Here is a 12,086-nt window from a genome sequence, read left to right as displayed (position 1 = left end):
ACACTGCAAATAAGACTTTTATTACTAACAAAAAATATCAGAATTGTGATGGGCTTGCCCTTGAACCTCAAATTGTAAATACATTTTAACATTGAAAGAAAATATTCCAAAACTGTATGGCTTCTGGTTACATTTGTACCTCATTTATGAGTTAATGCCCCAAACCAAATAATTGGAAAATATGCAACAGGCATATCCATTCATTCATCTACTATCAGATCACACACTTTTTTAAATATTGCACTATTCTCTCTGACAATGTTAACTGTATACAGATTATGTTTGTTCCAAGCTAGACATGGACAATTAAAAGTGGGAAGAAATGGTCACATTTAAAGTAAAAACAAAGATTATGCATCTTGTAGTTGGATGACGACTTCAAATGATGCCTCTTGTTCGTTCAAGCCCTGTCTGAATAACTGAGAGTGCTGCCATGAGGTGTCCCCGTCTCCCCCACTGAGTTCTGCTGCCACAATCAGCTCTGAAGATCCAGACAGGCTGGAGAACGACTGGAGTCTTCCATCTGAGGGTTCAAAAACAGGAGGTAAAGGTTAGACATGAAACTAAACAGATAATAAAATGTCTTTGTTCCCCTTAAAGCATAGCACATATACCGCCAGAAAACTCAGTTGTCATCTGTCCCGACTGCAAACTCCAGCAGACTTTGCCAGACTGGAAGGTTTTGCTGTTGGCCATGATGGAGACAGAATGAATCTTCAACCCAGCTGAAGCCAAGTCAAACTTCCAGCTGATTCTTCCAACAGTAGAGCCTTCTGTTCGTGCAATGTAAACCTGAAGAAAGAAAGTCAATCAACCACAATTACAGCCACAAACTGTATACTGGATGTTGTTTAGAACTTAGGCTTGAAGAGGAGCGCTAATAAGTTTACCAGCAATTTTGTTCAGAATCTAAATATATGTGTACTTATTTTCATCTTATTTTTCTTTGGTACCAAGTTTTAAAAGGTTTTCAAACAAGTGAAAATCCAAAGACTTGCATTAAAAATCAAAGCAGATCTTTACCCATATTAACCACTAGCAGCACAATAATTCATTTTAGGAGTCTGAAATTGAGACAAATGTAATAAACTGAATAAATATCATAAAATTGTTTGTTGCAATTATTTAAGACACATCTTTAAATACTTTGAAACATTTACTAAAAAGCAAGCATAAACTTAATTTTTTTTATTTATTTGCTTTTTGCTATGTCAAGAATAATAAACACACCATCTTCCAGTCATTCTCCACTTTCCTGAAGACGGACTCCTTTGTCCACACACACTGATCCCAGTTTGGGATTATTTCAGAGGAGTTGGACACCCGACAGTACTGGTCCTTTGGGGCACTGTAGCGCACGTGAAGCAATCTGGCCTTCTTTTCTTCATCAGTCGGCGTGAACACAAAAGCTTCAGTCTGAAACAAACACATGCATGGTTAAATAATAAAAAAAATACACACCCTCTTTTGACCAGGTGTGAGGTTTGAAGAATGGTTCCAGATGGTGTGAGGATCTGAAATCTGCAATAACGCAAATCATTTTGTAATATTTCCGTTTATTACTTTTATTTTCAACAACTTTCTAAATGATGCACTACAGTTAATATAAGTTGCTGCAATATTTAATCTTCCTTTGGGCTCAATGCAGTATTTATTAATTTGAATTCTGTCTTATAGTAATCACTTATCGTAATTTAGGACTCGATGCAAACATTTGGGTGAGCTCAATGGGAGCAGTAGCTGTACTGAAATTGGAAAAATGATGGTTTGCTTCCAGCTTCCACCTCTACCACGTGTCAATTTGCCCCTCGGTAAAGGCAATAACCACACGTTGCCTTCCAATCTGTGTATGAATGTGGCTCTAAGGTAAACTGCTACGTGGGACTAGAAAATCTCTAAATGAATTCAGAATATTTAGCAAACTGCAACAATAAAAACTGAAGGAGTGACTGAAAGGTGGTCTATAAGCTCTTGCCCCAGCCTGCAGAAACAATCTGCAACTTTGATCTAACCCACTCATCATCTTGTTCAAGTGCATCGGTCTTGTCTCTGTGATTTACTCTACCTGTGTGGATACCTTTTTATCAGCTGCTCTGGTTTCCCCACGCGCCATCCTCCAGGCCAAAGACCCAGAGCTGCGGCCTCCCAGTTCTCCAGGTTTGGGTGTCTTTGGTGAAATGAACTCCACTAGCTCAGCAAGCAGCCTCTCTGTTAGTTCCCTCTTCCTGTCTGGACTCACGGATTGCTGTCTCTTCATTGTTAGAGAACAAATATAAGGTTTTATGTTTTTACCACTGCCACCACATCGATTCATTCTGAAAAGCAGCTTAGAAACCATTGGGACTCACAGCAGCATTGAGGCCATTTATGGTGTGTAGCAGCCAAGCCTCCTGCACCCTGGTTCTCCTTGACAAAACCTCAGAATGTTTGCAGGAATATCTCCATGTCACATCAACCACCTGGAAAAATAAAAAAAACACACAAAATGTGAGTGTGCTCTTTGTTTTAATCATTCAAATCTCAATAAATTTAATATCTACCTTAGAACTAATGTTGAACCATAAAACATTGAATTTTCCGCAATGAGAAAAAAACTAACTGGACCATGAACACCTGACAAGACGATCAACTTAAATGCCCTGAAATACTCGAAACTATTTGTGTCACATAACCAAACATGTTTGTGGTTTTGTATAAAGCAGATTCCTATATGTAATTATTGTAATTTAAAACAGCACCATGGTGGTTTGAATGTCAGCAATCCCTGATGCAAATGGAACCGGGCTGAGATAGAGAAGCAGTGGAAAATCAGCTTAAGACTAGACTCACACCATTTCCAGCTGGCTGACCCCTCATTGGTCACCATTCAGACGGAAACTTAAATATCTGAAAGTTGAAAAGGGTAACTCAGAGAAACTGTGTGGAAGTCATGTTTCAGCCTTTTTCATGCTGCTGTTCAGGAAACTCAACCACACCAACACACTGATTGATGAAGAGAGATGCTGAAGAAAGTTTAAAATTTTAACTCTGCAACCCTTTTGTTTTGAAATAATAGTAGAACCCTGTTTCACAGTGAAAGTTGTCATTAACTATACTTCTAATATACAACATTATTGACCACACAATGAGGAAGCTAGGATTGTTTTCCATTTTCTTCCAAGTTTTTTTAAATTTTATTTCTTCAAATATAATTCATACTTAAATTGTGCATATATATATATATATATATATATATATATATATATATATATATATTGGCTTTACAAACACCAGATATTAGAACTTGAGGCCAAACCTGTGATCAGTGAATATCTTTTGGGATGCACCGACTGCAGTTTTCTGGCCAATCACTGATCTTTAAGTAGCCTGACCTGCCTATTCCAATTCTGACTGATACTGTTTTTTTGGTCTGAAAAGTCACTAAACATAATAACATCACAAAGTTGTGATGCTCATGTATATGGACCCTCTCTCGGGCAGAGCAGAAGGGGACAGTTGCTGATTTCCAGACCTTTGTGGACATAGATAAGATCAATGGATAAGATCGGTTTCCTATGTTAGTATTGCCTGATTGCAAATCTCCCAAAGTTAAGGACATCAGGGCCAATTTATCAATCAATCAATCAATCAATCAATCATTACTTTATTTTGGTAAATTGTCCACATTAAACACATGACACAAACAAAAAACAACAAACAACAATAAACAAACCCATAATTTACCAAAAAAAGGAATAGGCTGAAGCCAAGCTTATTCTTGCCTTCCCTATTTAACCTAACTTTACCTATTTTACTTATCAAAGAACCCTAGCAATCATACACCCAAAAATGTACCTTGTTTGGAATTGCAACACAGATTTTCCTGAAAGTATCCTCCATCCATCTAGAGTTCATCTCAAGCTTTAAAAAATCCAACCTGCCCAGGATAGTCCTTATGCACTGTGGCCACGCCTGATCCAACCTACCTGATCAACATTCATTATAGGCCTGAGCCCAAAGTAAACTCAACATATTATTTTAATTAAGATTTTACTCATTTTGTTTTCAATCCACCAAGCAAGCAGTGTAACTTTTACAATGTTTAACTTTTATTGAACATCCTCCAGCTCCATCTTGTCACTTGTTATAACCGATAATACAACAAGTGACTGGGTTGTGTGATTGAAAGGATTCAATCTCTGAGGCTGCTTGACTGGAACATAGCGCATGCAGTGTGCTGTGCTTGTTACAGTCTGATTAACTTCTGCACCCTGCTTATTTCTTTATTTCCTCAACTGATTAAACGACCTACTCCTATAGTACAGTGGTTCTTAACCTGGGTTCGATCGAACCCCAGGGGTTCGATGAGTCGGTTTCAGGGGTTCGGCGGAGACTCTGCCGTGGAGGTAAAGACACACTTGTGTAAAGTTTGCCCATCATGTTACATTGCTTAGCCAATCAGAGCTGTGGAGGAGCACTGATTGAAGGAGCTCCACTCTCAGCATGGATTTGAACTTGTGTCTTTATTTACTTCAGCAAAGCTCACAGTTTTTACCAAATTCTGTAGACTTCGGTGTACTTCTAAATCTGCTCCTTAGTCGCATCTTTTTGGGATTGCTACTGCCTCTAGTGGTGTGAGGGTGGTAACGCATATAATTACATTACTAAATTAGAATACCGCAAAGTCTTACTTATTATTAATTTTTCATTATCTTAAGAATCTAGATCTAAGATCTAAACAAGACCTTAAAGTGGTTCCAGTTTCTCTCGATGGCCAACCTGTTGAAACCTTGGCAAATTTTAAATACCTTGGGTCGTTCCTGGACAGTCAGCTCAACTTTGCTGAAAACACTGACTATAGTTTGAAGAACTGTTCTCAGAGACTCTACCTTTTCAGAAGACTTAGTGATCTTCTTAAAGTGACCCAACTAGACTCTAGTTGAGTCACCCATACGTCTTGAATTTGGAAAAAAATAATTTTATTTATCACAAAAGAAGGGTTCGGTGAATGCGTATATGAATCTGATGGGTTCGGTACCTCAAAAAAGGTTAAAAACCATTACTCCACCACAGCAATGAGTTGGTCATTTTAAAACCTTTTTTTGTACTATAGCAGTTCCCAAACTGCTATAGTATAATAAGCAGATTAACACAAACATAATGCAGATTAACATAGTGCATTCTGGTTTGGCTTTCTCTGTACTGGACGTATTGCAGGCTTATTCAAGGAGCCACAGAAGCCAGAGCCCGAAAGGATGCATCAAATGCACCTCAACAGAAAGCTTTCGATATGGACTTTTACACTCATTTAAAGCAGACATCCACAAATGGAAAATAATTTTACCGTTTCTGTTTGTGTTTCTCCTTTAATAAGAATTTGTTAGCTTTAGAGCTGACAACAGAAGCTGGGGCTTATGTCTTGGCAGGTAGCCTGATCAGTACTGATAGTGGCAGAAGCAGAAGTTGCTGACCAAGCGCTGTTCTGACCTGGTCCTTGGAGAAAGCCAGGATGTAAGCCAGTTTCTTTCCCCAGCCGATTTCATACAGCAGAGGCTTATCACAGACGTTCTCACATGAGTCGCAGTGCAGCCAGCGATGCTGAGACACTGAGTAAATCTCTGTCCACACGTGGTCTGCAACAAGACAAACGCTGCTTTATATTCACTTCATTACTGCAAGCAGAATCAAAGCTTTGGTTGCAAACCAACAGGAACAAATTGTAGGAAGCTATAATATATACAGGAATATAACGACTTATGAGTGATAACTGGAACTGAAAGTTCTACACAGTAAAAAAAAACAGTTTTCTGGTAGGAATGCAGTAAAAACAATGAGAAAAGGTTTAGCAGGTGACACTCAACAGAATACTGAGAGGTTACGGATGAACTGTATGATCTATGGAACATGGACATACCTGTACTGTCCCAGATGTACCTGGCCTCGAGGCCCATGGCTCTGCAGCACAAAGTGAAACAGTTGGCCCACTCTCCACAGCGCCCCCTCCTGGTTTCTAAAAGCTTTTCAGGGTGATTATACCTAATGTTGACCATAAGAGACAAAAACCCACAAATGCTCAATTAAAAATGGAATCAAGCTTGTTAACAGAAAACGAATTATTAATATGATCTACAGTGTTAAAAACAGCAATAATTAAAAAATGCTATTAATAAATTGTGCATCTCTATTTATTTATACAACTATATCATATCTCAAACAAAATTCTAGTTTCAAAACCAGTCCTTAACACAGAACTTGTACTAAAAATTTCTCTCTCACACACACACACACACACACACACACACACACACACACACACACACACACACACACACACACACACACACACACACACACACACACACACACACACACACACACACACACACACACCTAGGGAATCTGGTAGAAAGCTGGCAGCTCTGACAGTAGTGGTTCTCCACTCGCTGAGCTCCCCAGCGCAGTTCCTCTGCCGTGGGGCCAAGGGCCGGACCGTGTTTGGTGGGGCCCCCACACTGGCTGCAGGGCAAGCAGTCCACCCAGGAGAAGAAATCCTGCTTGAACCACCGGAGCAGCTCCAGCACCAAGCAGTCTTCTATTCCCAGCTTACATTCTACACACAAGGACAGCAAAATGACTTTCCTCTGATTCTCTGGCAGGTGAGCAGGGTAGGTAAAAGCATAGGTGTGACAGAGTGGGGTGGGTGTGGTTGCTGAGGCGTGATCTCACCTGGGTCAGCCTCCTTCAGCTCCTTCAGCTTGTGTTGAGCAGAGGAGGACAGCTGGTGGTGAGGAATGATGCTTCTGGCTTTCAGCTGCAGCTCGGGGTTTTCATACTGCATCACATGTTGGAAGTTGGACTGAAGAGTCACAAAGAAACTCATGCTGCTCTCCTTAAAGACAAAATAAACAAGAGATTTTTTTTGTTTTTTTTTTATTCCAAGTCAGAGGTTGGTGTCCAAGTGAATGCACTCTCAGCCATTTTCCACATAACAGAATGGAATCATAAATTTGTCCAACCATTTGTAAACTCAAGATTCCATAAAGCTCAGCTTAAAGGGCACTGTGTGAGCACTCAGGCCCTCTAATGTACAGTCACTCCTCACACAGGTGGTATTTTAGACATTTTACTCATTTCTGCAGTAAACTGATGAACAATAAAGTTTCCAACATCATTGATCAGCAAACTGATCAAATGTTTGAGTGAAGGCAATACTGGTTTTCATAACTAGTAATTCTGTCTAAAATACTAGATATCAACTTCTGAACTAAACCTGACTGATGACTTACACATCTCTTACTGTTTTTATCTAGCGCAGTTAGTGAACGTCTGTTTCTCCATCTGCATTTCGAGAACCAACTACAGACTCAGACTGAGATGAGCAACCCAACCACAGGTCCAGGATCTCAATGTTCTGATCTCTGAGCCTCTTGATTATCAGTTTGTTGGAAAATCCTCTGATTCTCAGCAGGTTGATCCTAGATTGCTGGAAGAAGTGTCTACCTTAGATCAGTTTCCAAACTCATGGCTGCTTTCCCATGCTCTTTTCCAGTTAACTGATTTTGAACGAGTCCCATACAATCACAAGAAGGGTTGATCAGAGAAAACCATGATTCTGTTTCCACTCTAAAGCTGGCTAGACCCTCTTTGACATTATGAAGTTTCCCCACCCCACCCCCACTTTTAGAGGCAATCATTTCCATCACAACAATTTCAAAAACAGTAGTTAGTCAACTAAGTAGACTGAAAATGATATCAGCTGAACTCTTTGACAGCTACACCTTTGTAGGGCACCAGTTTTGAAGGCCTGAGCAACATGTAGGAAGCAAAGAGACTGCCATGGTACGCAACTTCCTCTTTTCTGCAGGGCTCTCCATTGAGGAGGGGGGGTGTTCAAGTCGCAGTCACTCATAGCAAACCACCAACATTAATAAGCAATTACTATAGGTACTGACAGTGCTTAAAAGCATACATGGTACATTAACAGACTGCAACATAGCGCCGCAATGCTAGTTTCTTTGTATTCATTTTAAGTTGCCATTTTAAAAAATCCATAAATATTTTAAGACTCCATCACAAATTTATTCCAAAACTAAATTTACTTATTTGAGATCATGGCTTGGAATGTCTGTCTATGCTGGCTAAAAATATTATTTCCATCTTAACAAATTTATGTTTAGGTGGATCATGCCCTTTAAATATTATGAAAACCTCTAAAGTCCTAAGGTCTATAGCAAAGTCAACAGCAGTCAGATCAGAAAAACTAATTCATCACTTCTAGAGTTTAACTACATAGTATTTCAAAGAGACAACATACTGTACTTCCAGCAGCTCAAACCTGTATTCTCCACCACAGTAATGAGTTGGTCATTCACAGCCATAAATTCTGTAATCCTCTCGTCTTACTGCAGTTTCTTGGAAACATATGGAGTTTCCTTAATAGTGCCTTACTTCCCCTTACTTTCAGAGTTAACTGGATGAACTCGTATTTGACCAGTTGTCATCGTTATCACTACCGCCTGTGGAAATGCCAAACTGGCAGAGATTCCAAGTTATACATGAACTGCTTTCATTTCAGATTTTAGAATATACATTTTAATCCATGTAATTGCAAATCATTTAGTTAGTGTAGCCTCAGTCAGAACTTTCAAACTCATCTCTCCTCCTGACTGCAATCTACAAACCACACAGTCTCAAGATGGAGACTCAGCTTCGTACCACCAGGCCAGATGGAACAATGGCTGTTTCCATGACTGGCTAAGACATACATAGATAGGGCTAGAGGACCCAAAGTAGCAGCTAATAAAAAGTTGAGGAGTGTTGACGTACTGCTGCTTCTTCTCTCCCCGTGAGCAGGAAGAAGGCAGCGGTGGTTCGGAGCTTTGAGTTTACCTGCTGTTCACGGTGTTGCTCTGGTCTGGGGACAGAGGACGGGGCAGTGCAGTGTACCAGTTGACAAAATCAGCTCTCTGGTATGTCAATGTTCATCGTGTCAAAAGCCTTCAAAAGTGAAACGCTTTCTCTTTCTTCCACTTACCAGATGTGTTCCTGTCTGATTGAGTAGACTGTGCCATTCCAGTCTGACTGGTTGCACTGTGGCCTCACCTTCCCCCCTGCTGCTGATTGGACCGCTGCTCCAGCCCATGTGAACCAATCAGCTCCGCCTTCTGCCTTACTAACACCGATTCTGTTCCCAGAGGCAAGGCCAGATACTACATTTGCCACATTATGCAGCATACAGCGTCAGATTTATTTATTTCACTATTAGAGCCTTTAAATGTGTATACAATCTTTGTATAACCATATGTTAGACTCCAGTTATAACACTTTTATGCATATTTAGTAGTTTCATGAGCAAATATTTGTCTAGATTATGATGCAATATGCAATAAGTACCAAAACTGTTTGTTTACAGTACAATATTACCAAATCTTTTGATTTTATTTATCAATAAATGAATCAATAGACTGGTTGATGTAAAATGTTTTTAGTAGCAGTCAAACATGTTAGCAGCACCACCTGACCTGTTCCACCACAACACAGTACCATGTCTGTATCACACAACACTGACATATAGTCATTGAATTTAGAGAATTAGTGCAATACAAAAAAACTCAATTAAATTGACTTAACATGAGGGACGTTAACAGGTATGTGCAATTGAATGCAGTCACTGATAATCCAGTATATAACGTAAAAATCCCCCTGCTTGATCTCCATGTTGCTGCTAAAATGTTTGGCCGTCTCACTGTGTAACAGTTACTAAGGAATCTTCAACCACATTGCTCAGGAGAGAAATCTCTGATGATGGCCCTAGAGGATTCTCAATAACAATATACCATGCAAATTAATTAAATTTGAAGTAGAATTAATACGAGTTGCATCAACATTTCATTTTTATTTGGGATCAATAAAGTATTTCTGAAATTGAAAAGTTGCTCATGATCATTATAAGAACAAATAAATGTTGTCTCAGTTTGGTCTTTGGAATCCAAAGAAAATCAAAGAAGAATGCACACGCTTTACTGTTAGAAACAACGCAGAAGCAGTGAGCGTACCTACCAGAGATGATGGCTGTTGGGTAGATGGCGCTGTTGGTGGGCTGGAAGCAGCAGCGCAGCTCTCCGGTACTGACGCTGAGGCCACAGCAGGCTGAGAAGCAGGTCGGACAGGACGCCCCCCACGCAGTCTCAGATCCTGCTCTGCAGCAATACAGTCCCTGATGAGCTTCAGCTGTTCCACTGATGCAGACTGGGGGAAGACCAGATGGGTTTCAGCCTGGAAACGGTTAGAGAAATTAGCTGGTAACAATGTTACACAACAGGAGCAGCAGCTTTAGAATTACTAACATTAATGATAGTTGTTCATTTACCTCCTCAAATCCCATCTCAAAGAGACATTCCACAGCTCCTTTGACAGGCAGCAGCTTGGTGGAGAAGGTGGGGTTGCCGATACGGATAGACCTGTACTTTTCCTCAGTTGGACACCTGTTGGCAGTGACATAGAAAACAAGATGGCAGAATTTGATTTCTATTCAGTGAACATTTACTTCATATTTAAAATTAAAAGTCAGTGATTACAAATGTTTTAAAGGAAGCTGGTGTGAGTTTTAATACCAGGCACAAATCTGCTGTGATCAAAGTACCATGAGGTCCACAGGTCATCACTTTTATTGAAAACAGCTGAATTTCATTCTCTGACAGATATTCAAAATGTAAAAATGGGTCAGTACTACATGCAACTGCAAAAATGAGAAATTAAACTTTCTTAAAGAGACAGCTTAGGAGGCTGTCCTAAAAGATGTCTGAAGACTCAAAGAGAGAATTACCTGAGCCCCTCAGGTACCAAGGCATTTAAAGCCACAACACTCTAGATCGGAATAGAAATAAATGAGGACGTTCAAGAAACATCTAGGGACCCCCAGGATGAAGTCCACCATGAACTATAACCTGCTGAAACACTGCTGTGACTGTCCAGACCTTCTTGGACTGAGGGTGTGCTGCTCAACGGAGATGTACCCGTATAACAAACACCTTCAAGCTCCACTGAGTGCTGTTAATAATCCATCCATCCATTATCATACAGGCTTATCCCTAGTGAGGTCGCGATGGGTGCTGGTGCCCATCTCCAGCACTCAACAGTTGAGCGGCGGGGTCACCCTGGACAGGTCGCCAGTCCATCGCAGGACAACACAGAGACAAGCAGGACAAACAATCATGCACACACGCAACTCCAAATTCACTTAAAGAGAATTTGGAGAGATCAAGTAACCTGACAGTCATGTTTTGTTTTTGGACTGTGGTAGGAAGCCGGAGTACCCAGAAAGAATCTAAGCATGCACAGGAAGAACACGCAAACTCCATGCAAGAAGACCCCAGGCTGGGATTCGAACCCAGAAGTGCTACAAATTGCGCCACTGTGAAGATATAAACAATACTATATTCTACATGAAACTGGCAAATATATAATGTTATTACTATTTGTGATGCGCGCGTTTCCGGAACATGTAAGAAAAAGCAGAATTTATCTCTACCTCTACGCTGATCCCTAATAATGACACGTACACCAAAATTACCCTGATAAAAAACCTACAACGAGGTTTGACATTTTGCATAAGAAAAAGTGTATCACCTTATTAAAACCATCACAAATGCATATCGTACGGACAACATAAAACGGAATGTTTATTTTTGTTTGTTTTCTCGTGAAGTTGATAAAAGAAAGCAAAACAGTTAGTGTGTATTTTTTAGGAAGATACAGTAAATCCCGATGGACCTTGACACATTCCACTGACCCGTTTACTGGACATACCTTATAATGTTGTCCGCATATGTAAGCAGCAACTTGGCCGCATCCAGGAAGACCTCCTCAGAGTTGTCACACAGTGTTTTGACCGCCGGAGGCAGAGACATTTTGTTTTGTAGCTTTTGGTAGAAGATGTAGCGCCAATGACTACTGCTACTTTCAAATAAGAGCTAGATTGCTTCCGCCTGGGGTCCTTCAGGAATGTGCCCCACAAGCTGCCTAACAAAATATCAGGACCTTCAAAATTGCACGGAAATTGTGTTTATACCTTTTTAGTTATATTTTTAAACTATATGTGTATTTTA

General features: G+C 40.1%; 1 protein-coding gene across 2 annotated transcripts; it reads right to left on the bottom strand.

Moving 5' to 3' along the window:
- Positions 1 to 4: 4 nt before the first annotated feature.
- ngly1 (N-glycanase 1) lies at positions 5 to 11,987 on the bottom strand. Of its 2 annotated transcripts, none has more exons than XM_008421254.3 (12): positions 11,788 to 11,987; positions 10,349 to 10,463; positions 10,039 to 10,254; positions 6,706 to 6,868; positions 6,370 to 6,589; positions 5,894 to 6,015; positions 5,467 to 5,612; positions 2,349 to 2,459; positions 2,066 to 2,251; positions 1,231 to 1,416; positions 615 to 792; positions 5 to 523 (listed from the first exon to the last, which is right to left on the bottom strand). In XM_008421254.3, the coding sequence occupies exons 1-12, from the start codon at positions 11,886 to 11,888 to the stop codon at positions 351 to 353; spliced, it is 1,917 nt and encodes a 638-aa protein (XP_008419476.2). In that variant the 5' UTR covers positions 11,889 to 11,987; the 3' UTR covers positions 5 to 350. The 2 variants fall into 2 exon arrangements, with proteins under 2 accessions (XP_008419476.2, XP_008419477.2); XM_008421255.3 differs by having other exon boundaries at positions 2,078 to 2,251; positions 11,788 to 11,986.
- Positions 11,988 to 12,086: the final 99 nt, after the last annotated feature.

This window comes from Poecilia reticulata, chromosome 11 (genome assembly GCF_904066995.2).
Source record: "Poecilia reticulata chromosome 11, P_reticulata-male-v2, whole genome shotgun sequence".
Taxonomy (NCBI): domain Eukaryota; kingdom Metazoa; phylum Chordata; class Actinopteri; order Cyprinodontiformes; family Poeciliidae; genus Poecilia; species Poecilia reticulata.
Note: the sequence above shows the minus strand (reverse complement) of the source record. Positions and strands in the feature narration are given on the sequence as shown.